At 42.4% G+C, this 25,437-nt stretch overlaps 1 protein-coding gene and 1 long non-coding RNA gene across 3 annotated transcripts; one reads left to right on the top strand and one right to left on the bottom strand.

Annotated features, from left to right (window-relative positions):
* Nucleotides 1-959: 959 nt before the first annotated feature.
* LOC112571813 (NCK-interacting protein with SH3 domain-like) lies at nucleotides 960-23,649 on the bottom strand. Of its 2 annotated transcripts, XM_025251118.1 has the most exons (11): nucleotides 23,120-23,649; nucleotides 22,708-22,817; nucleotides 21,929-22,062; nucleotides 21,165-21,655; nucleotides 20,682-20,846; nucleotides 19,559-19,645; nucleotides 17,573-17,779; nucleotides 17,026-17,139; nucleotides 10,878-10,976; nucleotides 3,806-6,494; nucleotides 960-2,869 (listed from the first exon to the last, which is right to left on the bottom strand). In XM_025251118.1, the coding sequence occupies exons 1-7, from the start codon at nucleotides 23,285-23,287 to the stop codon at nucleotides 17,768-17,770; spliced, it is 1,167 nt and encodes a 388-aa protein (XP_025106903.1). In that variant the 5' UTR covers nucleotides 23,288-23,649; the 3' UTR covers nucleotides 960-2,869; nucleotides 3,806-6,494; nucleotides 10,878-10,976; nucleotides 17,026-17,139; nucleotides 17,573-17,767. The 2 variants fall into 2 exon arrangements, with proteins under 2 accessions (XP_025106903.1, XP_025106904.1); XM_025251119.1 differs by lacking the exon at nucleotides 17,026-17,139.
* On the top strand, nucleotides 17,633-24,540 carry LOC112571817. Its single transcript, XR_003100891.1, has 4 exons — nucleotides 17,633-17,771; nucleotides 19,307-19,437; nucleotides 20,685-20,868; nucleotides 24,474-24,540. It is a non-coding gene; the product is annotated as an uncharacterized LOC112571817 (long non-coding RNA).
* The last annotated feature ends 897 nt before the right edge of the window (nucleotides 24,541-25,437 follow it).

The following is a 25,437-nucleotide window of genomic DNA, read 5'->3' as shown; positions in this document are numbered from 1 at the left end:
GAAATCAACTTCCGGTCGTCTGCTTTGCTTGTAATTTCATCTACAACGTTTTGTAAATATTCTGTAGTTGTTTATAATGAATAACGTTTTAGAGTATTAGTTTTTTTTTAAAACTTTGTTTTATTTGATTGAAATTTAATTTATCAAATACGATTTGGTAACACTCGACAGTCCCTACCATTCGAACACAAAGTACAACGATAACAAATAACACGGCTGGTAGAGTCGTTAGAGAGCAACGAGGGCGGCTGACTTCGAAAGGAAGGCTAGTGAATTAAGGTTTATGGGAACGTTATTTTCTCCTAACATTTTTTTCCTCTTTTGTGTTCAGCCCTCAGCTGCTTACGACCAGCTGGTAACCATGATTCCTCTCCGAGCTGTCCACCAGAATTTTGAAATGTTTCTTGTCCCTTGTTGACAACTTCACAAGTTGTTCCTACAAATTAAAAATGAATACCTTTTTATGAGTGAATATCGACTTTTCTCCTGTTCCATAAAAGATTGGTTTATTCATGTGATCATTTATATTTACCAAAATCATATCAATGTCTTTTCTTTATATTTGTATCCTTCCTTTTTTTCATTATTTCTGTTTACCTCGGATTAAAATTTAATTCTTTTAGAGCTTTCTTTCTTATTTGGCACATGAAAAATGTTATTAACACCTCAATGGTTACCTCAAAGGTGAACGAGGACTTACGAATTCATGTTTCTCATCCCCCACTTTACATACCCCACCCCCACACCCTGTTTCTCACTTTGATTAACTAACTCTTTTTTCCTCCGTCTATTTCGCTCTTCATCCACTTTTTACCCACCAGTATACACACACAAGGAAATATATACATATATAGACAGCTAATTGGGTGAGAAGTGGTTGCTAGCGTGGACATGTATATGTGACAACACCCGCACTACACTCTTCTTCTTTAAAAAAAAGACAACTAAAAGGATCGACCAACGATTAACACATTTAATTTCTAAAAACAAGAAGAAAAAAAACTAAACGCAGATGATGATGATAATGAATGTTTTAGGACAGTGTCCTGCGGGAAGCGACCTGGGTCAAGGAGACTCGGGTCATTGTCATTATTCTGGGTTCCTCCTGACCGTGAGGTTGTTGTAGCAGGTGACTGATGTCTTGACGAGTGATGGATGTTGGTGTTGAAACTCAAAAGTCAAAAGTCAAGCTCATGTGTCGGTGGCCACGAATGCGAAGCAACAGGCTGTCAGGATGGTTCTTGGGATGATTGAAGTGGTAGATGGGTTAATGATCGTTGAGTCAGTAGTTGAGCAGATGACTGAGCCGATGGTTGTGGCTGCTCGCAAACAATCCTGATTGTGGATCACTAGGCAGATCGCTGAATAGACAGCTGAAGACACAGGTGGACAAATCGCTGGATGAATAGCTGGGTGGATATATAGATGCTTAAGCCACAACACTGTCAATGTTAAAATAATATTATTTCTTGTAGGAGTAGTCAGAAAATTGTACTCTGGACTTCTCTTCGATAGCTTAATTTTCTTTTGAAGACTAAAACAGCAGTAAAAATTTTAATCTAATATCACAATAATAACTAGATTGAAAAAGACAGCATCCAAAATTGTTTCTTTTCCCAAATGCCAGTAACACTAGTTAAGTTTCTCCTCTAACCAGACTAGCATGTTTTTCTTTTTTTACATGTCATCTCTTCGTTCGCCAGCGTACTTGTCCTTTTTTTCTGTAAATGTAACTAAATGAAAATACCTCTGTCAGAAGTTTGTGAATTTAAGAAATTTAATAAATTTGTCTGAGGGTAGAGTGATGTTAAAAAAATATATCTCAACAGCTGTGATATATTAGCTGTCATCTTTTTAATGCTACTATTCATCTGCAAAATCATTATTAAAGAAGGAACAGATAACAAACACTGTGAAGCTTTGTTCCGACACAGTGTGTGTGGATTTAAGAAGAAGAGGAAAGGCCGATGGGGTGGTTAACAGTAAATTCATGTTTATAACGGCTGGGAGTTTGCTGACCTCAGAAAGGGCCTTTTATCAATGTCCCCACAGGTATTTTCTACACGATGTATAAAACCTAAACCCACTTATTTAAACCTCAATAACCTTGCCTTTACTAGAATTACGAGGTCTGTATATGAGACCACTGAAGCACGACGAACTTGGACGAAGGTTTCTCAGATTACCCAGCATGCCGAGCTGGGTATCAAACGACCCGTGGCATCTCGAGTCTTCCGCTGAAACGTCAATAATCATATCAAAACCTTCGTCGTCGTTTCCGTTTGACGTTGCCTCGTTGGACATGTGAACGTCGATGAAATCTTCTCCCTCGCTGGATACAGATTCTATATCGGGTAGCACGTGCGGGTCATGGTTTGACCTGGTGACCTCTTGCGTGCTGTTGCGGACGATGATGTCCGCGAGGCTTATTTCACGGAACTGGGTGGGGATGAGGTCGTACACGGGCCAGTTCTGTGCGTAGCGATTGATGGCCTGATGGAACTGTGATTGAAACTGCACGCTGTCCGTTCGCAAGGACGGGGGGTCCGGGGACTTGAAGACGTAGCGGAAGAGGAAAGGAACGAAGCCTCCGGCAGCTGTAGCCAGAAGCTGGTTGGTGGAGGACACGCTGTAGGCGTCGCCGAAGGCCATGACGACGACAAAGACAAAGAGGAGAAAGAGGAGGATGTAACCAAAGCTCCAGGCAGCGGCCGTGAAGGTGACGTAGAGAGGACCCGGCGCCCCGCAGTAGTCCAGGCAGATGGTGTCGTAGAAGAACTTTTCGGGGGTGAAAGGGGTGTCACGCTTGTCTAGGAACAAAAGCAGACTCGAAGTCTGCCACTGAGGAATCCCTGCTTTTACAGCAACTCTGTGGCCAGAAAAAAAAATGCAAATATGAATGGGAACATGATCTCGAGCGCGTTGATATCTGTGGTTATTTGTGGAAACATTTAGTGATGACTAGGTACAGAGGGTTTTCACTCGATCCAGTAAATGAATAAATCAATCAAGAAGACACGTAACAAACAAAACAGCCTAAAACTCAGCTGATCATCGGGTATCCGCCCACCCATCCAAACAATCAAACTACCCGCGAAAACACGCAAAAGTAATGAATGCTGTTAGGAATAAAGAGAATAATTGAAGGAATAAAGGAGGAAGAAAAGCCAAATAGAGAGATAAAAATTAATAAACGAGGGAAAAATGGTAAAAAGAAAAAATAAGTGAATGTGAGAACGTACATAGAAAGGGAGGAAGGGAGAAAGAAATGAAGGAATACCTTATTTCAGGGATGCACAACCTACGGCCCGCGGGCCATATTCGGCCCGCGAAACTTCTGCCCACAGTGCAGGAAATCGGCATGTTAGTAATAAAAGAAGACCGAAAAAAAAAACGAAAAAAAAAAAAAAAGGAAGAAGAAGTATTTATCCCCATGTTCGATGGACGAACATTTCGATTCAGTGCTCCGACTTGTTGTCTCTACGATGAGGCCGGACATTCAGAAGTTGGTTTCGGGAAAACAACTTCAAATATCCCACTAATTACTACATAATTAATGGTAAGTACAACTTGTTTCTAATAAAAATGGTATCTGCTCTATTTTTTTTTCCTTTTTGTATTTTTGCGGTGAAGTGGCCCGCGACACGGCTGTCCGAAATGGATATGGCCCGCAGGCCGAAAAAGGTTGGGCATCACTGGTCTAAGTTGATTCAATATACTTAACATAAAACACTCAATACAAAATACTCAATACTCAGACTTTTGTGCAGAAGTAAGTGTAAAACATAATAAGAGAAACAAGTACCTGACTGCTGCTTCCAAACCCCCCTTCTTGTTGTCACTGTTGCCAGGGCCGCCGAGAGCCAGCCCGGGCCCCGGGACAGACGATCTCTCCGGGCCCCTTGTACTTTTACAATCTGAGTCTCAGACTGACCAAAGCCTGGCCCCCTTGACAGCCGCGGGCCTGGGTACACCAGACCCCTCCCCCCCTCTCGTCAGGCCTGACTGTTGCTGTCAGCATCCTCCACACAATCAGAAGATGGTTTCCCTGATTGACTTTTTTCACTTTTCTTCAAGGAGCTCATCCTGTCCGAATGTCTTATGTCCTTCTTAAGAACATTTTTTGTAGCCTTCACCTTTGCTTCATCATCTACAGACTTCTCATCCTTCCTTTTAGAATGCCGACTTCGTTTTTCTTCCCTCCATGATCTTCTGGTGCCATCTTGGTCAGAGTCTTGATCACTGTCACTGTGCCTGTGAAAATCTGGTGACCGGCTGTCCACAAGCCTGCCAGTGTTGCCTCTAGGAGCATCTTGATCAATGTAGCCATGCTTGTTCCTTCGGCTGCTAACAGAATCATCTTGCTCATAGTGTCTATAGTCCGCCTCATAGTTTCCGCAACGTATGTTATCCCACTGGCCATCATAATCTACATAATCAGGACAACGGTGTTCAATATCATACTCGGAAGGTAGCAACCTGCGTTCCCCACCACTTTTACGTGTGTGGCTCTCCAAGTGCCTAGTGTCTCTGTCATGCACCCGGAAACCTGCTTGCACCTCTGCACCACTCTCACTTTGACTCCTGTACTCTGACCTAGACCTATCATCAAATTCTGCATCAGTAAAGTGTCCATGCTTATCTCCATGGGAAGTACTGCTGTAGTTTGGCTGGACATCTGCAGGACCCTTTTCCAAGTTTCTTGCCGAGATAGATGGTGGGAATTCTAAATCCATCAATGATGGGATTTTTCCCTTCTGACCAAGTTTCAACCCTGTAACTTGTGCATTATTTGACATAGAGGTATTTTGTTTTTTCTCCTTCCCTTTAAAATTTTTTCTAGATTTGGTTTTTTTCTTGGGAACCTGGCTTGATATTAAATGTTTTTCTCCTTCTGAGTCAGGTTCTTCACTTTTTCTGACAGCAGAGGATCCACAGCTCATGTCTTGCTTCCAGACCTTAGAAGAGCGTGAAGGGCCTGGAGAGTCATGCCTGTTACTTCCCTTCAGTTTTCTCTTACGCATTTTCTCTTAATTGTTCTTTTCCAAACTGTATCTATCAGGTGACCAACTCTTATCATCCTCTTCTGAAAAATATGGATGGGCGAGTTTCTTACGCCTTAAACTTTCATGAAGCAGTTCTTCATCAGAATCAGAATACTGATCTGAATTCCACTGTCGGCTTCTCTCTTGACGAACATCAACCACCAAGTAGTTCTCCTCTTGGACTGTTCTGTGATGATCACTTCTTCTTACATCTCCATAACCCTCTTCTTTACATTGGCTGCTGTGGTTTCTCTCCAACTTATCTCTGCCTGGATACTGACTACGATTGCAGCTGTCACTGTTTTCACTGCTGTGCGGCATGGTTTTTGTGGATCTCTTAGAGTTATGTTCTAGCAATCACTCTCTTCCTTCACTGTAACTGGTGGTCATATTAAGAAAGTGGCTGTCACTACCTCCTTCTTGATTTCTGTGACCTCTCAGTCTCTATCTTTCGTAGTCATCATGCAGCAGTCTATCACTACTCAGACTTCTCTCGCTGCTTGAGAATCATAACTGCTGGATCTTGCTCTATAATTAGAACTTCTGTAAGATCAAGTTTGCCTGCATTTTCTTTGTTCTTCCCTCGGAACTTGGAATGCAGAAACTTTTCCCGGTCTTTTAAATGACATTTTGTTTCTTTAAAAAATTGTGGCACCTACTTTAATTAGTACACTTAGAAAAAAATGTAAAAAAAAAATTTAAGAAAAATGAACGCAAAAGGGGAAAAATGTAAAGGTATTAAATTACAAATTGGGCATATATGGGCGGACAAAGTTGAATGCTGTATCAATTAACAGCTTCTGCAATTCCATCTTTGGCGTGGAACTTAAATATTCCATCCACCCATTAATTGTAACTAAAGTGCTGTCCAATGGAGGCCCGGCTGGTTCGGGCCTTGAGGGGCCCGGCTGGTCCGGCCCGGCTGGTTGGGGTCCGGGCTGGCTGGTTGAGGGGCCCGGCTGGTCCGGCCCGGCTGGTTGGGGTCCGGGCCGGCTGGTTGAGGGGCCGGGCTGGCTGGTTGAGGGGCCCGGCTGGTCCGGCCCGGCTGGTTGGGGTCCGGGCCGGCTGGTTGAGGGGCCGGGCTGGCTGGTTGAGGGGCCCGGCTGGTCCGGCCCGGCTGGTTGGGGTCCGGGCCGGCTGGTTGAGGGGCCGGGCTGGCTGGTTGAGGGCCCGGCTGGTCCGGCCCGGCTGGTTGGGGTCCGGGCCGGCTGGTTGAGGGCCGGGAAGATCCTCTTCCGGCCTGGCTGTGGGCTGTGGGATGTGTGGGATGGCCCTTACTGTTGCGGGGGCTGCGGCTGCAACATCCCCCACACCATCTCCCGCTGTTGCTGAATCCCCAGCCGTGTCTCGCCGTATCTGAGGAACGACGTAGGGGCCTCGGCGTTGCTGCTGGGGGGACTCCTGCTGGGGGGATGCCTGCTGGGGGGAAGCCTGCTGGGGGGACGCCTGCTGAAAATAATAATTAAAAAAACTTCATTAATGCATATATGTGGGTGTTAGTGTACATTGGAAACAATCATTAAATTTAGATCAGAGATTTGTGGAACAGGGGATCAGAGAAGAGACATGGCAGAAGATAGACGAGAGAAAGTCAGCCAAACAAAAAATCAACAGCACTAGATCCGAACGCCTGAAGGAACAACACAGACAAAGATATACAAAACTAAACAAAGAGGTAGAGAAGATGACAAAGTCTGACAAAAGAGACTACACCGAGAAACTGGCAGATGAAGCTGAAAAAGCAGCAAGGAAAAATGAGCTGAAGACTGTAACCTTACATGGTTTTAATAAGGTTTCAGGTATACCCTTATAATCTGCTTTTCTGCATTAGATTGGCACAATGCCTCAGCAGATCCCGCCACAACTGGCAACAACGCCGGACTACCGGCCCTCTACAATTATATAAGGGTGATATGATAGTTTGAATGTTGTTATCTACAGAGAGATATAACCGTATTTTCGTGTATTTTGTGCATCATTTAAAGTGCGAATTATAACTGTGTCGCGTAACTCTGGGGAAGAGCCCGTGGAGATGGTACAGGTTGTGATTCCGTCCTTCGGCCTATCACACTCTCGATACCTCTACCAAATCACGTCGACATTTACCGCGTGCTCTCACACTAAACTGCTTATAAATTAACACCTTTAATTAGCTCGAGCCCCCAATCACTCCGTGGCTAACGCATGATAGACAGGTGGTCACTGTGGCTTATCCCCCTTTTTTAAACAGTTGGGATAGTGCTGGTGTCTTGTTTTCGCTTGTCAAGAACTGTGCATTTTGTAACAAAAGATAATCATTAATTAAATGGTAGGTGTAGAGTGCTCGTCGCTGCTGATCAGTGAATTAGAAATGAAGCATATGTGTGTTCATTGACATAGATTGAATACATTTTGAAAGTATAATGCAACGGAAATTTTCTCAGGAGATCCTGCCACAAGCACATAACTACATCATCTGTAGCTGTAAAGGAAATGAGACAGAGTTTGACATTACGTTTCTGTGCGCACCAACTTGGAGGCATTTTTCAACATCTTTTTCAGCGCTCTATGGATTCACTCTCCATCCCAGCTGCTTGGAAATTATCTACCATTGTTCCAGTTCCAAAGATAGTTTCAGCTCGGCATCTCAATGACTTTAGACCGGTGGCCTTAACATCGTTGGTCATGAAAGTATTTGAGACAATCATCAAAGCATTGATTCTTAATGCCGCTAACAATCGTCTTGATCCCTTGCAATTTGCATACCAGTCCAAGCGAGGTGTTGATGATGCTAAACTGTTCATCTTCCACACTTTAATCAAACACCTGGAGAATCCTCAAGCCCATGCTCGACTCTTATTCGCTGATTTCTCTTCGGCCTTTAACACTATCCAGCCACATATCCTAGCTCGAAGACTCCTCGACGAGTTTTCCCTTGATCATCAGCTAGTGTCATGGATAATTCACTTTTTGGTCGACAGGCAGCGACGAGTTCTTGTCAATGGTACTTTTTCCGACTTAACCACCACATGCACCGGCTCACCTCAGGGATGTGTTCTATCCTCGCTTCTGTTTATCCTGTATACCAACAGTTGTCGCAGTAGTCATGAGGGTCACTATCTTGTCAAATTCTCTGATGACACTGCACTGCTGTCTCTCCTTAGCGGGCCGGTGCACACTCACGGTGTTGCTTTGGAAGAATTCATTGTTTGGTGCGATGACAACTTTCTAGAACTTAATGTGAGTAAAACGAAGGAGATTGTCTTTGATTTCCGTCGGAATTCTCCACCGTGTCCCGTCTGTGTCATCCATGACAAGGAGGTGGAAATTGTTTCTGCTTTTAAATACCTGGGCACTATCTTCGATAGGCGACTTTGCTGGGATGTCAACACTCAATCTGTCGTGAAGAAGGCTCAACAATGCCTCTTCCTCCTACGGAAGCTGAAGTCTTTCTCTGTCTCCCCCCAATTTCTTCAGCTTTTTTACAGATCACATATAGAGAGCGTGCTGTCCTTCTCGTTCATCTGTTTCTATAATAGTTTATCGGTGAAGGACAAGAGCAGCCTACATCGTGTGGTATCCACCTGCTCCAAAGTCGTTGGATCCACCCAGAGTTCTCTTCAGGATCTGTATAACAGGAGGACTCTTCTGAAAGTGTCTGCCATCCTTCGTGATGACAGGCATGCTCTGTCGGGTGAACTTGTCCAGCTCCCATCAGGTCGCCGATATAGTGTGCCTGCATGCAGGACAAACCGACTGCGGCTGTCTTTTGTTGCTTCAGCCGTCAGACTTTTGAATGGATTATGAATGTGATGTGCATGCGATCATGTATGACTTTAATCGAGCTGGTATGATTGACTGCAACACGACTGCCTGTGGGTTTAATATACATAATCGAGCTGCAACTGAATTGCCCTCTAGGGATCAATAAAGTATTCTCTTATCTTATCTTATCTTATCTTATCTTATGTACTTAAAACATTGTCATATTAGGAAGTCTTGTTAAGAAAATACCTCCTTTCTAAAGTTGACTACAGTCTACAAATGTATCCATATTTCAGCATTTACATAGTAGTCAATCATCATCAGATTCTTTTCTTACTTTTTATGGTATTTTATTAGTTTATTTCATTTATCTGTTTATATATGTTCATTTTTAGATGGATACTTATTCTGATATTTTAGATGGAAAACCAAAGATCCACAACGTCTGGAGCACCCTACCAAGATATACCTTTTATTCCACCACAACCACCCAATTCATGCTGCCTCAGCACTGAAGCACAGGGATGTGTCAAAAGAAACACAGACCGAGATAGACCAGCTGCTTTTGAATGGGTATGCTTCTGCTGCTGCTCTTGAGAAATTTAAGTTTGACTTGCAGCTGGAGGATCCAGTTAACTATATTACCATCAGTGGTGATCGTGCTTTGTGTCCAGATCTCAGCTGGGTGTACAGGTAAGATGGATCTACTTTCTTAATCTTTACATTTTCTAAATTGTCATTGATACTGTTTGGTTCCCCCACCCCCCACCACCCTGACATAAAATTCCTATACATCTGATTGTATTTTACTCGTTTACATCCTGAAAAAACCAAGTAACATCTTAAAAACTAGAAAGGAGTTCTTTACTAGAATCTTTACTAGACTGATGACAGAGTTCAGAGTTAAAAATATTAAGATTTAATTAAATTTAAAATCGAGTCTGGAGTGGAGGCTTTAGAATGTTTTGGATCAGGCCTTCATTGCAAGAACATATAGGTCTTTTGTATAGCCAGGAATATTTTACAATGACAATATTTCTAACAGAACAGAAATTTTTGACAGCCCTCTTGTCACACGAGAAACTGATGTTTATGCATCTTTCCTGATGATGATACATATATTTATAATAAAGTGAAATTATATGCTTGCAGTTAGGCAGAAGGCATAAGAATTCATTTTTCGCAGTTTCATGTCTTTTATGGCATTTACAACTTCAATGAATGTAACTTTCAGGCGGAGTTATGCACTGGGACAGGAGAGATATGGAAGAAATTACTCTACTGATTCTTTGAAGGTCTTCATACAGAGTATAAACTCAAATTTTCCACAACAGACAATCACCTGTCAGGAAGATTCAACCACCAAAGATGCTACTGTGGATTTTGCAAAGATGGACATGACTGAAGAGGGCCAAATGATTGTCATTTGTACCCCACTGATGCGTAGGGTGCATCACACCTTAAAACACAGTGGGGAAATAGTGTTCATAGATTCTACAGGAAATGTAGACCGCACTGGTGTTCGTGTGTTCCTTCTGGTAACTCACAGCTGTTTGGGTGGATTACCACTTGGTGTGATAATCACATCCAGTGAATCCACAAGCACCATTAAAGCAAGCCTAAAGTTGCTCTGTTCTGTAATTGGCCCCTCTGGGTTTTTTGGCCGAGGTCAGAAGGGACCTCTTATCTTTATGACTGATGACTCTAGGGCAGAGAGAGCAGCTCTTGCGGAAATTTTCCCTGAGTCAGGGCAGCTTTTGTGTGCATTCCATTTACTACAAGCCTTTTGGCGTTATATATGGGATCAAAAGACCCAGGTACACAGGGATCAACGGCAACATATATTTCATCTGGTAAAAGATATTATGTATGCAGATAATAAAGAAATGATGGACAGAATTATTGAAAAGGTACTAACTGATGAAGTACTAAGTAAGTATATTCATGTTCAAGATTATATCAAGAAAAATCTTTTAGACAGGAAAAGTGTATGGGCCATATGTCTTAGGGAAGGCTACCCATACGTGGTAACAACACAAATTAGTACTACTAGTTATCACATGACAAACTGCAACATGAGGGATTTACCTGCGCACCACGTCCACGCCCCCGTCCCCTTCCCCTTCCACGTCCCCGTCCACGGCCACTACTGAGGACTCGATCAAACTTTGCTGCTTTCGGCATTTTCTGCAGATCAAGAAAAAAGTCATTTTAAATTTGTTTTGACAAACGATAAGTTTTGCAGAAATTCTGTAAATTTTTCTTTTTTGGGGTGGTGGGAAGCAAGGCTAGTTCTTGATTACATTTGCAGGGGTCCTAAATAATGATGGACCACGAACGTGTCCTTAGAGCAATTTCTTCTGATGCGTCTCCATTTTGATATGATGATGATGATGATGATGATGGAGTTTTGTAGCGCGCTAGTATCCGCATCACAAAGATGCGCTCAATGCGCGGTGATCCCAGCAGCCACCAAACTGCAGGTCAAATGAAAACTTCAAAAAAGTTTAAACAAGTGAGTCTTAAGATTTTTCCTGAAAGATGCAATACTATCAGACTCCTTGGTCAAGAGGGGAAGCGAGTTCCACAAAAGCGGGGCTACATTGGAGAAGGATCTAAAACCCGCAGTCTTCTTGTTAGCATTCCCTGACTGAACACTCGGTCGTTCAAGTCTGAAGTGTGCTGCTGAACGAAGGCTCCGCTGAGGTTGGTAACAGCGAATGAGTTCTTGTAGATATGCAGGCGCAAGGTCGTGAAGACAGCCATAGGTTAAGGTTAACACTTTGTGCTCAATTCTCTTCTCCACAGGAAGCCAATGTAGGTCACGAAGTACAGGAGTAATGTGGTCAGTTGTTTTCTTTCCTGCAACTATCCTCGCCGCCGTATTTTGCACTCGCTGAAGCCTCGACAACTCGCTCTTTGAAATACCCCAGAGGCAGCTGTTGGCATAGTCTAATGTAGAACCGATGAGGGACACAGCAACTGCATTTGCAGTCTTCTTATTAAGACTGGGTCGGAGTCGTCCAAGAGTGCGGATGTGGAAATAACATGCCTTGACTACAGAACTGACATGATCAGACATAGTTAGAAGATTGTCGACATAGAGTCCAAGGTTCCGTACGGAGCTGGAGAGGGGGATTCTAGCTTGACCCACTTGGATGGAGTCTAGAGAGACTTTGCTAAGGCTAAGCTTGGAACCACATAGCATCGCCTCTGTCTTCTCATCATTAAGCTTGAGTTTATTCCTCAGCATCCATGACTTGACCTCTAAGCAACAATCTTCTACAGCACAAGCTGCCGCACGCACCGACTCACTGTCAGTACTAAATGAAAAATAGAGTTCAGTGTCATCTGCAAACATCTTACGGTTCACATTATGCTTCTCAATGAGAGGACCAAGCTGAGATGTGTAAATAGAAAATAGAACCGGGCCCAAAACAGAGCCCTGCGGAACACCGCACAGCAATGGAACTGTCACTGAAGAAGCTTGATTGACCATCACCCTTTGTGTGCGGTCACTGAGGTAGGAATGGAACCACTGCAAGGCGGAACCACCAATGCCCACCTCCATCTGGAGATGAGTTAGTAGAGTGGTGTGATCAATGACATCGAAGGCCGCACTCAGATCAAGGAGGACCACAAGAGTCACTTTCCCTGCATCCGCACTGCACAGAAGATCGTTCATAAGACGCAGAAGGGCTGTCTCACAGCTGTGCTTAGGTCTGTAGTTAGAGAGAGGCGTGCCACAAAACAAGTCACTGGTTTGCTCCACAGTATCAACCGAGTCACTGAAGCTGTCTATTATGGTCTTTATCTTGTCTTCAAAGTAAGCACAATGTACTGGCAGCGGTCTGGTCATCCATCTCTGGAAGAACAGGCTGAGTCACATCTTTACCCAGGAGACCATTCACAACTGCGAACATCTTGCGGGAATCAGAAACTGCAGAGCTTAGAATGTTCATAACATACCGCGACCTAGCTTTGACAATGATGGCTGAACACTGGCTCCGTGTATGGCGATAAATCTGACGATCCACCTCCAGTCTACTCTTGCGCCATTTGCGCTCCGCCTGATGCCTGACCTTCTTGGCTTGGCGTACCTCTGGAGTAAACCACGCGGTATCAGGACGCTCAGTAATGCATCTCTTTTTCACAGGCGCAAACTTGTCAAGAAGAGCAGTCAGGGTGCTGTTGTACAGAGCCACAAGCTCATCCACATTGTCAGGAGGGGAGACCAGGAGAGCAGAACGCTGAAGTTCAGTACGAAAAGAATCAGAGTCCATGCCCCGCACATTTCTAGTGTACACAGTCTTTCTCGGTAAGCCAGGCCTTGACATGCTGGTAGTAAACAACAGAAGAAAATGATCCGAAAGCTGCAAGTCTTCCACAACAAGAGACCTAACAGTGTGATGGCCGGGTCTCGCAATAACCCAGTCCAAGGTGTGACCCTTACAGTGGGTAGAGGAGTTGACATGCTGAACAAGATCAAGGGAATCCAACAGCTGACAAAGTCTCTTAGTGTCAGGGTCAGATGGCACATCAAAATGAAGATTCACATCTCCAAGAATTAACAAGTATTTGTTGGCAGCAGCTAGGTTGGAGACCAGGGGAATAAACTCCTCACAGAACGCTGAATTAGTCACTTTGTTGTTTCTAGAGTAAGGAGGGCGATATAGAAGCAAGACATGAAACGTCAGTGAACCACGAGTGAGGGCAAAACTGAGTGACTCAAAAGTCTTGAACGTTTCTGACACCAAAGGCCTCAGAAGCACGGATTTCTTATATACAGCAGCAATCCCACCACCACATCTATCTCCCGACCTGGGATTGTGAATGAACGAGTATCCCACGGGAGTGATTTGCTTGATAACAAGTTCATCTCCAGCCTCCCTAAGCCACGTCTCAGTGAGCAACAGCAAATCCAGTGACTTGTCAATAATCATATCGTGAATGTCCACGGCCTTCCTGACGACCGACTGGGCGTTGAGGAGGCCACATAACAGTTGAGTCTGAACTATCTGACTCTCAGACGAACTTGTAATATCTAGCGTTTCTGATGTAAGGGGGTCAACACTAGACCCATCTTCATTCACAATAGACGTACAGTGAGGGGACAGGTCTGTGAACTGGAAAGGGAATGCCGGAGTAGGGGAGGTGGGCGGAGGAACAGCAGGAACACTGGTGTCACAAGAAATTAATGAGATGTCAATAGGCACAGGGTTGGCATCAGTCACCAACACAGTGGTGAAGGGGCCATCAAGGACAGATGCACTGGAGCATGAAGAATTACAGAAACAGGGCCGTAGCCCCAAAGACAAACTTTCCACAGAGGCAGTAAGTCCTAGAGGCTCACTGGTGCCAGAGCTTGGTGCCAACACTTGCACTAAGTCTGAACGGGAATGAGCAAGTCTACATGCACGCACTTTCCTCCCACCACGTACTCCACGCACAGTTTTCTTATTAATTAGACCAAGTTTTCTGCAATAGGACAGCAAGTTAATATCCAATACACCAGACACATTTTTGGCAAGGACTTTTAAGACAGAAGCAGAGTAGTGTAATTGACTCATGAAAGGTGGCTAAAAGGAACACAATTGTGAGAGAGACAAAAACTGCTGTGTGTGGCACAGGCAATCCAGACGATGCACAGATCTAAAATACGGCAAGATGGCGCAGACGTTATAATGGAAATAAAATGCTCCAGATAATTGATAGAAGTCGCAAAGACAGCAACCAATCCAGAGAGATAGAAAATGATATCACAAAGTCACTGAGCACTGGTACACAAAATCTGACGCAGATAAACGGGCAAAGACGAATATTACCAAAGAGCTGACACTAGGCAGGTAGTTAAAATAAAGGGACATCAATCTCACCAAGTAGTCGTAAGATAAGTAGGAATCGCTCATCTTTCAGATGCTGGTCGTTTAATATATTAAAAATTTTTAATCTGGGTACTTTAATTTTTACCTTGCAACCACAGGAACAGTTCTTGAGCAGTCCAAGTTCTTCAACAGTTTGCAGAAACGAAACTTCTCTATTCTGTCGTTTTGCCAAGATGGCTGACCAGACTGGACTGATTGCGTGACGTATGGTCTTTCGTCTCATACGATGTTTTCGTCATCAATACGTCACGCATTCTGAAAACTTCGTCATTCACGTTCTTATTCACGCACGTCCACATTGTTGTGGAAATCAAATGGTGCAGTGGTCCAATCGGCAATTATAAATGGTCTAATCCAGTGATTCTCAAAGTGGTCCGCGGATGCAGTTCCTTCATTGCGTGGGATCCCCACGCTGGCAGACAGGCGAGGGAAAGAAAGAAGGAACTGTACAGGTTGACAGTAAATAAAGGATTCGCTTGTTTCCCTGTGTTTCCATCCTGTCAAACATCTGTCAGCCTCTAACATTCATTGTTTGGGGTCGCTAGCGTCTGGATGGGTAGAAAGGAGACAGTGTTGCACCCAATATGAACTTCGAGAGATAATTAAAATTGTCATAATATTAATAATTTTACAGTACATTCTTGTTCAGAGAACTTTCTGATGTGAACTTCAGTCAGCTGCTATGCCACTAAGACGACCAAAAGTGCAGACTGAGGTAGACGGGTGCTAGATGATGGAGATGATGTAGGCGTCACCGTTGGCGAGAAAACGATCACCTGCCTGACACTCACCTGTTCTCCCCGTCTCCCTCACAGGTAACCCGTTCAGAGGGGATTAGACACACCTGAGTCTTGCCGTCTGCACAGCTGTCAAGTCGGGTGCTGAGTCAGGTTACTGACAATTACTTAGCAGTCGGGTGAGACAAACACCATGACGCCTGTAGCTGGGTGCAGTCTACCCGTAACTGATACCTACACACCTAATACCAAAGCAGGTGCAATTTACGGGCGACAGCAGTTAGCTGCCTTTCTGTGATGGCGATAATGAGTCTTTTTTTTTAATTTTTTGTTTTCGCAGACAATTTATTTCTCATTAAGCACGAAAGTTGTTCAGATACCGCACACGTATAGCAAGTAGTCCACATCAACACCGGAAGTGGTCTACACAACACATCGGAGTGAAGGTCACATGCATGCATAATTCTCCGAAATCATCCATACCTCCACGTAATACCTACAAGCCCTCTGTAGCTACAGCTCACACTGTAAGGCCATTATCAGCCGAACTGCTAGGTCTAGCATTTTTATAATTACAGGTAACTCTGAAGTAACCTAGCTCTGGTATACACCTACGGTCCCAGGTTACGGCGCCTCTCCAACTCCAGGAGAGCACTTCATTAACCACGTGACATAAGCTTCTCGTCCTCTCTCACATGAGGGGCACCACGGCCTCGACGATAGATTAACGTGCGCGATAATTAGTTGTCCTGAACCTGAGGAAGTTTAAGTGCACGAGTACGAACTAGAATAGAAAGCCTAGACATGATAACACACTGACAAGAAGCCCTCTGTCTGACTCGGATGACCTGACAGTAGGTAGGAGTTGTTTCTACTTAATGTACTTCATTATTTGGGGGAAGAGGGTTGAGGTGGTGAGTGAGTGAATGAATGTAGCAATGTGGGAAGCTATTCACAACACTAGTTTTCAAAACTAAAAGTGGATTCTCTCACTGGCACCGTACCTGTGGGTAGACTACATCGCTGTGTCCACTTTTGAAGTGAAAGCCGCGAGAAAATCTGAGGCGGTGAGATCAAACGATACATCAGAAGAAAAGAGTGTGAAGGTAAAATAACACATTGCGATAAAATCGCAGCAGAAGCAAAGGCTGAAGCTGCTTTTCTGACACATATAATCATATTTATATATGTACAGTTATATAGTTATAGCCAATGGAAAATACAGGAAATGTGCTGGGTAATAGAACCATGTAGGGATCAGTTCTTGTATAATGACCTTTGACAACTAATCTCGTTTGTGACATTAAGCAGTTTGAAGAGCTGATTAAGTGATGAGACTCCGTGCGGTTTCTGTAGCAGGGGTTGTTTTACAGGGGTTGCTAGCCCCACGCCCGACCCTCCTCCTTCCTCCGAGCTTGTTCATCCGGCAGGTTCCCCGGGGAGTTTCCAGGAGGAGTTAGGAGACTCCATGGTCTGGGTTAATATGCATGAACAGACTTTATAGAAAGATATGAACACGTACAGTTACTCTAACAGGACCAGCTCAAGTCAGCGAGCGCAAGGTGCGCTACTAGCCAATGACCTACAGGTGAGCCGCTAGGAACGTTTGCTTACCCAGACGTTCCTGAAGACATGGGGTGGCAGCCAGGATGCTCTGGAGGATGCCCTCGTTGTTCTCAGACCCCAGGGCATCCAGCATCCTCTCGTAGTCACCTTGGTACTGCGCACCTGCCACAAAGAGAGCCAGGCAGCCCTATAGTCACAAGACTCCTCGCGGACTAGCCAAAGTGAGGGAGGGACAATACGGGGCGTCACACAATACAAATAAAGATACGAGTCCCAACGGATGTCCACATGTAGCGTTCACACGATGACAGAAATGGGGAAATGAACGCTCAGAACGCTACCTTTGGTCACGTGTCAGTAGACAGAGGATAAACACACTCTCTCCCCCTCCGCATGTGAGGATGGGGGTGCGTGCGTGTCTTTGTATGTGTGTCAACGTGTGTGTGTCTCGCGCTGGGAGAGAATAATGTGTGTGTGTTAGTGTTAGTATGTGTGTTTGTGTGTCTGTTTGTGCGTGTTTAGCGTATGTTTTAAACTATGATGAGTTGCTGTTCTTGCTGCTAGCGACTAGTTTCCGGCGGAAGCAGAAACTCACTCTCAGGCCCATCGCGGGCTACGCACGGCTTGACGCTGGAGAACTGTCTGGCCACATCGGAGATGATGAGGGCGTCACATGCCACCTTCTTCAGGACCCGCTGGTGCTCCGGGGCCACCAGGTAGGCCGCCTCCTGTCCCTCCTGTACCCTCCGCAAGCTGCACCAACCCTGATGATGTCAGGGCTCCCAGCATCTCACGTACGTAACTGCACACCACAGAACACAGCGCACGTCACTAAACATGACATGACACCGCGCACGTCACTGCACACGACAGAACACAGAGGGAGTAATGATAATGTAATAAGTAATGATGATATAAGGGAGCAATGATAAGGAGTATTGATGGGAGTAATTGTGATAAATGGCGTCGCCACGCTTGACAGAACACAGAATGTCACTGACACATGACTGAACACAGCACGTGACTGCACACGACACACTTCAGTGACTGTAGGATGACCCCACACAAAACAAGCCAGACACGAAGAAGTGGGTAGACACTGGTAGACATGACCTAGCCCTGGCTGAACAGCGATTTCTGGCAGCCACCCGACCTACAGAAGCTTCTCGCTCTTGCTAACAGATGGACCAGCCGTGAAGCCCGGATGAACAAGGAAAACAAACATCTCAGTGTAGATTTCCATATGCCCACTCCTCTCCCTTCCCCCTCTCACCTAGAGGGCGCCGTGTACATGTCTTCAGTTCCTCCTGCCACTATAGACCTGTGCAGGTCGAAGGAATGTCCTCCGTCTACTTACCGCTTATCTTTCAGTCAAAGCAGATACATTAGAGACTGCATTCTTCTCACAGCCATTTCTTCTAAAACTTTACCAGACCCAACCACAGGAGTTAACAATTGCTCTTTGAAACAACTGAATGGATTCCTGCCCCTGGTTTGGTTAAAGAGCAGTTGTAGCCCTTAAACTCCCATGATCGGGTTGTCTGGTAGCTATGGAAGAAATACAATTAACAAAAATCATTTTATTTCTTAATGTTTACAACTTTTTTTCATTTGCCATTTATAAGAGGTCTGGTACTCATTCAACAACTGGCTTGACTGGGTGAAGTAGTATGCACCACACGTGATGCCACATAGAGGCACACAAAAAACACTTTTAAGATCTGGTACTTTTATCTAGCTTTATGTTTTTTTTCATCAAAAACAAATAACTTGACAAAAAGATCAGCACAATGTACATTATGCACCCCTTTTTATTGCTCTTTTAAGTTAAAAAAAAAATGGTATTGCAGAAAGCACCTAGGCCACAACTGCTGAAGGTAAATGGATCCTTAATGCAATACAATGCTTGCCAATGACCATCCAAAACTAGGAGCATGTGTTCTGAGTTATTGTAGCATCAAATATTATGAGCTGACCTTCAGTAGAAACATCACAGTACCTTTCAGCTACTTTTAGCAGCCGAACGTACTATGGGCATGTTAAAGATTCCATGTAACAAGGCTGTAGACTGCATCTATGCTGTTGGCATTCACATTCTTCTCAATGTGAGTGGCTACACTAGACAGGCATGCTACACTAGACAGTTCTAAGCTTTTGTGGCCAGTTCCAATTACTGTTATGCCTGTGTTCATATGTTTGTGTTTTGGTAAGTTAGAAAACAAACGTGGATTGCAATACGAACGTGATATCTGGTGGATCCAACACATCCGTTTTTGCTTGAATGATTTGTAAACAAGTTTAATAATATGACAACTGTGTTGATGTGCAGAGAAGGTTCAAGGTCCTGACCTTGTCCTCCTTCTCATATACGGAAGGAGACTGAGTGACGACGAACCGGACGTGCAGGTCACGTGCAGGCCGGAAGATGTACTCGTTAGCTACGTACTTGAGACGATACAGGTACCCATTCAAAATAACTGGGTTGACTGGAGAGAGTTTGCTGAGTCACAAGGTCATTGAATCATTGAACCTCATACAAAAAAAACAAAACAAAAAACAAAATAAAGAAATACATGCTTACCATTTGGTAGTACTGAACAAGGCTGTGGAGAATATCATAGTTGTCTCTAGCAATAGCCTTTCGGCATATTGATGGTTTGGCATTTTCCTACGTGGAAACAAAAGATTTACAGCTCTGAAATTATTCAGTTTTGCAATATATGGATATTTACACACAAACCCCAATACTTGAGTATCTCAGTGATTGTGGGAAGGTTGAGTAACACAAATGCATAGCATGCAAGCATGAACAGACACTTATGAACTTACAAAAACAAAAATCTACATTTATTCTGATACAGTCATGTCTTCTTCTGGAACATCATCATAACTCTCCAAACTCTGAATTCCAGACTGAATTTCATGTGACTCCATTTCCCATTGACTGTTATAATTTGTATCATCATTTACTTTAAGCATTAAAGTAATAATGTTATTTACTAATATAATTACTTAAAAATTTAATCCATCGTGTTTGACTGAGGGGGTTTATACTAAGGGTTTATACTAAGGGTAGGGCTTATACCATGAGCTATACTAGAGTTTATTTTTGGGTTAGGTCTTATTTTGGGGGAAACTATAAACTTTCCACTCTGACCTATTCTGTAGTTTCTGGCACTGGTCCTTGGTACCTCTCCGAACTCGCTCCCATCTACACATCCACACGACTTCTTATCCTCTGACACCAAGCTTTTTCATCTAACTAAGACAAAGATGTATGACCAGAGGTCTTTCCACTACCAAGCCCCATCAACTTGAAACAGATCCCCTATCAGGCTTCGTCACTCTGATTCTCTTACCATCATTGTCCAAACTTAAGATGCATCTTTTCACTGTGACCAATAACTTGCATAGCATGTGTCTGCATTTACCTTGTATATGGGGAATTGTGTCTGTTTGTTATTAGTGATTCCCTTTATGTGGACAGATCTGTCTGTAAAGCACTCTGAACAAATCACTGGAAAAGTGCTATAATATGTTTATTATTATTATTATTAATGGTAAGATTTATGAAAAACTATCAGCTGGATTAAAAACAAACAAAACCTAAAGAAATAGTGATCATAATCCTGAAATTTGTAACAGAACTTCCCAATTCTATATTACTACCATTGTATTGATATTATATTACTTCATTTTCTTACTAGAATGGATAGCAGTTCTTCCAGATACTCATAAATAACAGCCTCATCTTCATGCAAAGCCAAGCTGCGCTGTTGTGAGTCTTCTTTGCAGGCAGTGAGCTCCTCAAAGATTACAGTTAGTTGCTGGGCATCGTGGCTTTTAATGTCTTCATCAGAGATGTCTCTCTGATTCACAATAATATCACAGGTGAATTATAATTAGCTATAGGCAAGACAACTTGAAGAAATGTACTCCTTAACAGCATGACTGGTAATGATTTTATGTTGATGTGCAACTCAAATACTTTAAAGATCCCACTAAAACAAATCATTTTGTGACAAAAGTCTTTACTAATGCATAAGTTGTCTGTAAACAATACAATAGTAACTCTATTAAATTTGGCATGGCATATACAACAAAAAAAATAATCAAAAACAAAAAATAAGAAAATGTATCAGTGTATTTTAATGCTTATGAAAAACATGACTGATCTTGCAACATACCTCAATCCGAAATGTTGTCAGAATACGATCCATTACCATTTCTAGCTCTGGAATTTGGAATCCAACATATCCTAATACTGTTTCAAGTGCTATCTTTGATTTCTCATAGCTAAGTCCAGTATTTCTACGAACTTCTTCAAGAAGTTCTGGTCCTATCTTCTCTGGCACTGAAAAGACATCCAGAGGTTTTGATGCAGACTTCAGTAAGTCACCTTCAGAAGTTACCTGTGTTACTGATTGTGATGTTTTATACGGTGAATCAGTATTCGATTGATTAAGAATGTCCTCTTTAACACTGGATTCCTGGATGGCATCCTTGCCTACTTGGGCTGAATGGTAGCTGAAGTCAGCAGCCTCACTTGTTGGAGATGGTGGGGGAGGAAATTCAGGAGATTCATTTCTGTCAGACACAGGACTTGTCTTTTCATCCTGTAAACCCTCTTTGGAGGCTGATTCAGCAATTGTTTGGATTTCTGATAACTGTCTGAGTGCTACCATGAAAGAAATCATGAGCTCATTAGTAATTTTAAAAACCCGATGGTCAATGTAAAATAAAATAAAACAATCAACTAACAACTGAAAGACCTATATTATTATTTTACAATTTCTTAATTCTTTCCTCATCAAAAAGAGTAGTTTTTAATGTCTGGATTCCAAATGCAATGATAATTTAACAAAAATACAATAGTTTTTGTAATATTTATTTTTAAAGGCTAGTATTGTTTGAACACAGTTTCAACGATAAGACTCTAAATAATGTGTACCTCCTGAAAGAGGTGGAGCTGGGGCAGCTCTTTTTGGTGAAGTTGGAAAAGTACAACCCATAGACTGTGATTTTTCCAAGGGTGGTCTTGACTGGAAGTAAAAGGCCAGGTCACTTCTATGTTTAATCATCTTCCTGGAAAACCAAAGTTTAGTGTTTACTGGTTCTTACAACAGCTAATAAAAGGAAAGCAGAAAAATTGCTAGTAATCATCTAGACATAATCTAATTAGTATTAGCTAATTTCATTATTTAACAAATATTTATGAATACATTTGAATTCTAACACTAATGGTATTTAAGGCACAAAGCAATTTTAATTTAAAGTATGAAATAAAGAAATACTCAAGACCTGGTATATGATGCAGCATACCTTAATGTTTTACTCCCATTACAAGTGCTTTGCATTTGAGATTTAGTGTATACAGGCAGACTTGGACATATTCCAATTTGCAAGATGTGTTTACTTTTGTTACCGTAACAGTGACTGATGAAAGAGATACACATACTTTGGTGGTAGGAAAAAATTCCCTGAAGCCTACCCTTTTACATTTTATTGATGACTAGGTTTTAAAACTCCTTCTCTGATATGAATTGCACTGCTGAAATCACTTTGTATTTTGTGTAATAAAATAATTATGTTCTACATGTACTTTATTATTACATCTTTATATATAAAGCTTATAGACATGTTAACTAATGTTATCTGCTGAGACATTCATTTGGTTCTGTTAGAGAAATGAATGCATATCAATGACATATTAGTGAATGACTATCTCACTGGAGATTGTCACGTTGATCATGGGTGTAGTGGCCCCCTTCACTTGCTGCTTGAAGGTGAATTGCCTCAATTGAACCATCAACGAATTTTAGCACAGCTGCGGACTTTTCCTGTTCACACAATTTTCAGCAATAAGTTATGTAAATTCTTAAGCAGTTATTGTTATTTTCTCTCTCTCTCTCTCTCTCTCTCTCTCTCTGTAGATATTTGTGTTGTTTTACAAATTTATCTTTTTTCGGGCGAGGGAGAGAAAAAAACGCACACTGCTTGGCTATCACTCAAACTGTCTTTGTTATTGTCTCTTTCTTCTGTCACACACCCACTGTAGTATACTTGTAGTAGTGGTGAACATTAAAAAGAAACAAAACAAAAAAAGAGAACAAGCAGAAGGGTTTGTATCTGTTTGCCTTACCTTTGTCCCAGAAATATAATTGTGAGGTACAAATCCCACTTGTCCAATTCCATTTTGTGCCAGAAGCCAGTCATCATTTGTCTTTTCGATGACCGTAAACTGGTCACCGGCTTTGAACGATAAATAACCAGGCAAACTGCTCTGGTAATCATACAATGCACGATACATTTTGCAAAATTGGCGAAAACACAGTTCTTCCTTTTGATTAGATAATATTTGTTGCTTCGTTATTCCGTTTGTGAAATCTCCGAAATTTGCGAGCAGGTATTGCTAGAGAATCAATGGTAGTCGCCATATTTGACTGCGTCGCCGGAAAATGTAAATCCACTAAACATAATGTAGAAATATTCAAGAGTGTGAGAAGCAGTACCTTTGATCACAATTTATTTTTACTATTAATAACACTTAAAATACATAATATTACTGATCTCAGTCATTTTGATTTATTTTGATGCTTTATTTCACTTATATTTTGAAATAAGACTGAGAAATCGAGACCTCCCTTTTGCGGCCTTTCAGGCATCTCATTTATCTTTTGTTTTCAAAATACAAAGAGACAGCAGTTAATCGTTGTCATATTTGTTAACCAATAGATGTATCTATACTAAGGTGTTATTTGTGTTTTGTTGCATCTACTGTGCTTGCCGAATTCCTTTAGTGCGAGCTGACAAAATCCTGTCGTCTGCTACATTTTTCCTACTCTATAGGTCCGTTCTTAACCTGTTCACTGACAACCTGTTGCTCTTACTCGATCTTTCTAGACTTCTACACTGCGTAATATTAGTGGTTTACATTTTGTTGACGCCATCTGCATTTCAACTATAAGTTATATACACAAATGAGCACTCTAAATCGAAGAAAAACTAATCTGTAATTTTATTTCGTGTAGACGATGGCGAAGTGCGGCAACTAGCAACATAGAGGTTAAATTATTGTACTCAGGGGTTTCTTGACCCCATGACCACCAATAATTAACGAGGTTAAGGTGAAGGACGTCACTGACATATGTGTGTGTGTGGGGGGGGGAATCAACTTCCGGTCGTCTGCTTCGCTTGTAATTTCATCTACAGCGTTTTGTAAACATTCTGTAGTTGTTTATAACGAATAACGTTTTAGAGTATTAGTTTTTTTTAAAATTTTGTTTTATTTGATTGAAATTTAATTTATCAAATACGATTTGGTAACACTCGACAGTCCCTACCATTCGAACACAAAGTACAACGATAACAAATAACACGGCTGGTAGAGTCGTTAGAGAGCATCGAGGGCGGCTGACTTCGAAAGGAAGGCTAGTGAATTAAGGTTTATGGGTAGGTTATTTTCTCCTAACATTTTTTTCCTCTTTTGTGTTCAGCCCTGAGCTGCTTACGACCAGCTGGTAACCATGATTCCTCTCCGAGCTGTCAACCAGAATTTTGAAATGTTTCTTTTCCCTTGTTGACAACTTCACAAGTTGTTCCTACAAATTAAAAAGGAATACCTTTTTATGAGTGAATATCGACTTTTCTCCTGTTCCATAAAAGATTGGTTTATTTATGTGATCATTTATATTTACCAAAATCATATCAAGGTCTTTTCTTTATATTTGTATCCTTCCTTTTTTTCATTATTTCTGTTTACCTCGGATTAACATTTAATTCTTTTAGAGCTTTCTTTCTTATTTGGCACATGAAAAATGTTATTAACACCTCAATGGTTACCTCAAAGGTGAACGAGGACTTACGAATTCATGTTTCTCATCCCCCACTTTACATACCCCACCCCCACACCCTGTTTCTCACTTTGATTAACTAACTCTTTTTTCCTCCGTCTATTTCGCTCTCCATCCACTTTTTACCCACCAGTATACACACACAAGGAAATATATACATATATAGACAGCTAATTGGGTGAGAAGTGTTAAGTGGTTGCTAGCGTGGACATGTATATGCGACAACACCCGCACTACACTTCTCTTCTTTAAAAAAAGACAACTAAAAGGATCGACCAACGATTAACACATTTAATTTCTAAAAACAAGAGCGAAAAAAAAAAAAAACTAAACGCAGGTGATGATGATAATGAATGTTTTAGGACAGTGTCCTGCGGGAAGCGACCTGGGTCAAGGAGACTCGGGTCATTGTCATTATTCTGGGTTCCTCCTGACCGCGAGGTTGTTGTAGCAGGTGACTGATGTCTTGACGAGTGATGGATGTTGGTGTTGAAACTCAAAAGTCAAAAGTCAAGCTCATGTGTCTGTGGCCACGAATGCGAAGCAACAGGCTGTCAGGATGGTTCTTGGGATGATTGAAGTGGTAGATGGGTTAATGATCGTTGAG

This window comes from Pomacea canaliculata, linkage group LG9, assembly GCF_003073045.1.
Source record: "Pomacea canaliculata isolate SZHN2017 linkage group LG9, ASM307304v1, whole genome shotgun sequence".
NCBI classification, from domain to species: domain Eukaryota; kingdom Metazoa; phylum Mollusca; class Gastropoda; order Architaenioglossa; family Ampullariidae; genus Pomacea; species Pomacea canaliculata.
The sequence above is the reverse complement of the archived record's forward strand: the minus strand, read 5'-3'. Positions and strand labels throughout refer to the sequence as shown.

What these genes read in the sequence shown, in the direction of transcription:
- LOC112571813 (XM_025251118.1), bottom strand. Translation starts at nt 23,287, where the DNA reads ATGTATCGTGCATTGTATGATTACCAGAGCAGTTTGCCTGGTTATTTA. An exon ending in GATCAACGTGACAATCTCCA is followed by an intron (nt 22,063 to 22,707) that starts GTGAGATAGTCA and finishes TTGGTTTTCCAG; the next exon opens with GAAGATGATTAAACATAGAA. An exon ending in TGACAACATTTCGGATTGAG is followed by an intron (nt 20,847 to 21,164) that starts GTATGTTGCAAG and finishes ATTGTGAATCAG; the next exon opens with AGAGACATCTCTGATGAAGA.